Below are 6,262 nucleotides of genomic sequence, written 5' to 3'. Positions count from 1 at the left end.
ATGGGATTTTGCTGTAGTTTGAAATGGAATTGTCACTGTAGGGCTAATATAGGTAAAACATGAGGAAGGAGAGCGTTGCTCACACTTCCATAGTATTTTAGTGTAGTTTGAAATGGAATTGTCACTGTAAGCTTAATATAGGTAAAATATGAAGAAAGAGTATTGCTCACACTTGAAGGAAAAAAAGGAAAAGCTACATTTTGAAGACATCCTTAGTAGCGGTTGGATTGCAGACTTCTTTTACTGAGACAGCATTTATGCTGTTCAGAAGACTGTTTTTCTGGCAGAGCAGCTACATTTTAACAGCTTGCCAAATGAGAATGTGATAGAAGGTTAATATTTTACTGCTACCTTAAGCTCCTCTTTACAGTAATGAGACAGTGATTAAGGGTCTATTTCTTTGCTGGCAAGTCTTACACAAAGCAACATCCTTTCCTTGGATGTGCACTAGGTATCTGTGTTTCGATTTCACTTGGTAGATCCACCTGCTTTGGAGCTTCTTGTTTTCTACTGGAGAAGGTTCCCTCTTTTTCTCCAAGATCTTCACTCATTTGCCTAAGCAAATCCCTCTCCTGAAAATAAGACCTGGCAGCCCATTTGCCAAAGCCAGCTCTAAAATCCCCACTGCCAAGACTCCCAACAGTTTACGTATTTCTTTCCTCATCGGGTGTTCTTATTTATCATTCAACCCTTCAGGAGCGCATGATTTTACTAAATGGACCATTCTTTATAAAGCAAAGAAATATGTAACAGGAGAATAGTATGCAGTTCTCTTCCCCCCACCACCCAGGTACTTGGAGGATTTAAGGCAGAGTCCTCTGCAGCAGGCAGAATCTCTCTTTCCCCCAAAACCTGTTTTCAGAATCCTGATTTCCTCTCAAAAATGGCTGGTGGGAAGCCCTTCCTTGTACAGGTGTTCAATCTTTTCCCCTTCTCCCGTATTCAGGTGAACCTTCCTAGGCTGCTTCAATCCCAAGGAACTGTGCAGTCCTCCGTCAGACAGTTCATTGCCTAGGTTAATACCTAGGTAGAGTCTGACCCTGAAAGGTTTTGGGGTGGAGGTGGGGAACAAGGGGTTGTTTGTTTTTAACATGTAGCCAGTTCTTCTTTCAAGGGTACTTCCATTTTACTGGACAATTAACATCTAAAACCAACATGCATTCAGCCCTTATGCCTTCATCCCAGCATCTGGATGTGTCAGCTCACTTTGGACTCTGCTGAAAAAACGAGAGCTTCATAAATTCGACTTGGAAAGCAAAATGGTGTTTATAGGTTTATGACAGCCTTATAGAGGCGTATTAATCCATTTGAGACCTTGACTATATAAATATATAGTCCCTCCAAGCAGCTGTAACAAGTGCTATTATTTTGATTAAGAAACACTGAGCATCGGCATAGACTGAAAAGAGAAAAAGATACTGAATTTGGGAGGTTTCCTTTATAGTAGTATCCCTTCAGACCTGCTAAGGATGATAAGCAATCTAACCAATACTATCAACATCAGATACCAGCCCTGTGAGGATACTTCTCTTTATGTAGCTTGCGTAGTCCCAGGGCTGTATATTATGTTCCCAAGAAAGAGGTATGTGCCAAAGTACATGCAGGATCAGGGCCTATGATCCCTCAATAACTCTGGGCTGTTTATTACATGTATTCGTATTCCTTTAGATGCTCACTAGGTTGTTTTCTCTCTGGAATAACATAGTGTTTGTTTTGTTATCCCCATTCCCTCTTTTCCCTGCTCCAGGGCAGGAAAGTGCTAGGAGCTCGGGCTTATAAGTTGGCAGGAAATTTAAAACGGCAGCAAGCTGCTGCTTGGACCACTCCCAGACATTTTTTTTTTTCCTTTGATGCAGGAGACTATTTAATTGGGGGCTGACTTGTCAAAGCTGACTTGTCAAACTTAACTATTGAAGCTTACCAGTAGCTGCACAATCACTGACAGCGATTTTTTCCCTCCCTTTCTCTTCCTTTTGACAAACTTCCCACGATGAAGATGCTGCTGAGGCTGATTGCTCTGCTCTCTGCTGTCCTGCTTGTCAGCTCAGCTCCTCCGACCTGCTACTCGAGGGTGCTGTCTCTGAGTAAAGAAATTACAGAGTCTTTTAGGGATTTACAGACCTCCAAAGCTGTGGTGAGTCCATCTAAAAACTGTTCCTGCAAAGAAACTTTGGGTTGCTAGTTTTTGGCAGAAATTTCTCTGAAAACAAAATTGCAGTGGTTTTTCTTCTTTCCTGCAGGACCCATGTGTGGAGGCGCTCCCCAGGCTGTATTTGGACATACACGTAAGTTTTCCCTCTTCTTTCTTACTGCTGTGCAGTAAAATCAGCTAATGAAAAGAGAGAATAACTGCTTAGACTGTACCCCAGAAGAGTGGTTTGAAATTAATTTTTCAAAGCTTAATTAACTAGAGAGGTGGGGGGAAAAAAAGCAAAAAGAAATATCATTTTGGGTCTTATTAAAATCCCTGTGAAGCTTCAGGGATTATACTTGCTTAAAAATTCAAAAATGAGGAAATTCTGAAGTGATTACCATTTGTATATTATTAATTTATTGTGACAGCTCCTTTTCAGAAGTTAAATGTGCAACAATGCCTAGAGTAATAGTTTAAAGAAAAAACATAGAATCAACCTTATTTTACGTTGTTTTATAGCACGTGTGACTACTGGCACTGCAGTTTTAATAAATAGGAGTGCAGGAGTACTTTGCTAACTTTCCCTTTTTAAACAGCCACTTGCTGAATCCAGAAAGAAAAAGTATTTCAGAGGATATAAAAGTGTGATACTGAGAAAAGGCAGCAGTAGTCCTCTCCCAGCAAACACAAATAGTCTCCTGCACAAGTAGTTTATATTACAGCTTTGTGTCCTGGGATAGCTGACACACTTTGCTTATGTGCCCAGTGCCTCACTGAGCTCTAACAGGTAAAAAATATCAGAAAACCAAGAAATGTCCAATGCATTTTGCAGGAGGCAATTACACTGTCAAGTGTTGCAAGCCAAGAGCCTGTGGATTCTAATTCCAGAGTTACCAGAACCTCACTTTTAACAAAGATTAAGCAATGCAGTTCTAGTGCCTTGCTTTAAAACAAGAGCTGGCATATTTATTTACCTGCCTTACAGGGAAGTTGTGAAGTTAGTGCCATCTATGCTTTGCTTTGATAACACAAGGTGTGAAGGAGAATTACTCTGAGAAAAATTTTCCCTAGTGCTCCCAGTATTGCCTGTTGTATGGGAACACCAGAATGATGTTTGTGAGACCCTGATAAATCTTTTCAGCAGCTAAGTGAGGAGCTCTCTTAAAGTGGATACAGTGCATCTGTACTGTAAGTAACTCCACCAGCTTCAGGAGCAGATTTGATTGTATTGGTACTGATGTGTCCTAAAGCATGATTCCATCCTAAAGCATGTGGGAAAGAAGCTGTCAGACCAAAATGCACTTTTCCAAGCACTGATTTTGAGCAGACATCTTTGTTTTGAAATATTGATGATTAATTTTCCTAACTAAAGGTTTACATAGATTAGATGTGCATAGAGGTAGGAATTCCAGGTTCCCACAAAACAATAAGAATTTTTAAGTGGTGGACAATGAACATAAATCTGCATTTGTGCAGTGTTACAAATATCTCTTTTGCTTGTTTTTCAGAATTACTGTGTGTTGGCAAAACTCCGTGATTTTGTAGCATACCCCAGATGTGAGAAAGTGCTTCAAGTGAGTGCTCTGAAGGAAAAAGCCCGAAGCCTGTACACCATTATGATCTCCTACTGTAGAAGGGTAGGTCCAGATGCAACAACAAGGATGCAGCCTCTGCTTTCCACCCCATGCATCTCCACCCTGTTCCTGACTTCAGCAAAACTGCATCAGGGCCTGAGCATCTGAACATTTCACTGTTTTGTGCCTTCCTCCTTATAATGTTAGTTATCTCTCTTGTTCCTCCAGGACCTGGTGTTCCTTACCAATGACTGTAATGCTTTGGAAAATCCTGTTCTGTTTCCTGCTGCACCCTCCATCATTCAGAGCTAAAATGGAGCCAGACCAAAGGTTTTACCTGGGAAATTTTAAAGGAGACCAAAAGCCAAAGCATATATATGCAGTCAGCTATAACATTAACAGTTAAGATCTTTTTCAGGCACACTAGCAATATTATCTCAGACCTACCCATTTTTCTCAGCCTTGGCAGGAAATGAACTGCATGCTTTACATACCTACTGAGCTGCTAGTGAAACTATGGTTAGAGAGCATTTTTTCATTTGGCAAGGTATGATGTTTCAGCTTAGCCAAATGTATGAAGTCTGTTTTGTTTAAACACTAGATACCAGATTTTTTTACTCTTTTATGAATAACTTGACTCATATAGAGGAAAATATATTATGATCAATATTCTATCCTGACTTAGCAGTTCCTCTTTCACTAGATGGGCATGAAAAGACCGTGCTTGTTTTTGCTAAAGTGTTTGACAGGAAAAGTTTTAGTCTGTACTGGCAGATGTCTGTCTACCTGGATAGCTCATATGTACGCTGATAGTTTTTTTATGTCAGACTTGTAAGAATAGAGGTGAACGTTACCTTTCTTGGTGGAAAACTAAATAAAAACAACTTTCTAACCCAAGATGCTTGTGTTACATCATGTCTATCAAGATCACCCCAAAAGGTGTCATCCTTATAAACTTGCTTTTCACAGTCACTTGTAAGTTGTTTTTCACAGCATAAGCCATCTTTAGCTTTGTTTCCATAGCAATGCAAACTTTGCTGTGTCTGTATGATTTGGCAGTGCTTAAGTTTCTACTAGGTGAATTTTTCCCTAATGCAAACAATTTCTTTGATGAAATCTTACATGAAGATCTGTGCTTGTATTGGAAGGTGATCCATGTCCATTTGTTTAATGGCTAGTGAAGGAGGCAAGCAAGAAACCTACTCAGTTTCTACACTTTAGTCAATGCAACTTCCTTGTGCCTCAATTTGCTTGTTTTCAAAATAAGTATTATCAGTATGAATACACTTCCCAGGAATGCTCAGAACTTAATGTAGATGATTTGATATTTTCAGATAAAAGGTATGAGACTATGATACAAATTAGAAAAGACCTGAACAGAAACAAGAAACACCTACAGAAAGCAGAATGTGTTCTAGGGCTCCAATAAAAGAATACATTGGTGTACAGCTATTCCTTTCCTTAAAGAGTGTATTTACCCTATTTACCCTCTATTCTATTAATGAACAGGAAGCATACTGTATATTTAGAATGAAATGGTCACAAGCTCTCTGAACAGGAGATTTGTCTGGAAGCCATTTCAGAAATCTCCATGCCTCTGAAATTTGAATTTCCCATAGAACTACAGAGAAAATTTGACTATCCCATAGAGCCATAGAATAAGGGAGGGAAACACTGAACCCAGGAGAGATGGAGAGCAAACGAAGCAAGCATGTTGGTTTCCTTTTCAATTAGTTTCAATTCTAGGCAGAGGTTCAAGGAAAGTGTCTGTCCGACTTTGTACTTCCCTCCTGGAGATGAAATCCTTTATTTGTTGGCTCTACCAATCCTCTTGATGAGCCACTCTGTGTGTAAACAGCTCAAGGGTTCCCACACACACGCACAGACATCTATACTGGCATTGGGTAGAGACTTGTCTGTAGCAGTGCACTCTCTGATCTAGCACCAGGCTGAAATGAAAAAAGCTCAACAGCTGAAATAGTTCTGCTGTCAGAAGAATCACTGCTTGGTTTGCTTTTCAGATTCTTCTCCTCTCCAGGCCAGCAACCTTTGCACAAAATCCTGCACACTCTAGAGATACCAACACCAATTTTCTGCATCTTCTCCACCTATCCAAGGCCAACTCCTTCAGCAGCAAGCATATCCTCAGATAAGGACATCTACTAGCATGCTGGCAGTGACTTCACATTGAACATGTAAGCACTGGCAGCTCTCTATCGTTCAAGGAAAAATCCAAATGGAGTTGAATCAGTTGCTGTCAGACTCTGCATTCAAAATCCATCCTCTCTCCAACTGGGTCCTCTGCTTGTCCAGTGACTCAAATGCCACCTGGGGAAGCAAGCAGAGCTGGGAAAATACTAAGGACCATATACTTCCATACAAGTATTAAAACCACATCACAGCCCATGCTTTTCATACCTGCACACACAGAGCACCATGGACATACTTTGAAAGAAAGCGCTATACAGGCCACGGAGCCTGCAAAGCTAACACAGTGACCAGGCTCTACATGTGCTTGGTAGCTGGCAGCAGGCAGCAAAGGCTGTTAATCTTT

General features: G+C 40.5%; 1 protein-coding gene across 1 annotated transcript; it reads left to right on the top strand.

The window, feature by feature from the left end:
- Positions 1–1,990: 1,990 nt before the first annotated feature.
- On the top strand, positions 1,991–4,529 carry CYTL1 (cytokine like 1). The gene is made up of 4 exons (XM_013959960.2): positions 1,991–2,134; positions 2,241–2,285; positions 3,643–3,771; positions 3,937–4,529. Exons 1-4 carry the CDS (start codon positions 1,991–1,993, stop codon positions 4,018–4,020), a joined length of 402 nt encoding a protein of 133 aa, XP_013815414.2. The 3' UTR covers positions 4,021–4,529.
- The last annotated feature ends 1,733 nt before the right edge of the window (positions 4,530–6,262 follow it).

This window comes from Apteryx mantelli, chromosome 5 (genome assembly GCF_036417845.1).
Source record: "Apteryx mantelli isolate bAptMan1 chromosome 5, bAptMan1.hap1, whole genome shotgun sequence".
In the NCBI taxonomy this organism is placed as follows: domain Eukaryota; kingdom Metazoa; phylum Chordata; class Aves; order Apterygiformes; family Apterygidae; genus Apteryx; species Apteryx mantelli.
The sequence above is the reverse complement of the archived record's forward strand: the minus strand, read 5'-3'. Positions and strand labels throughout refer to the sequence as shown.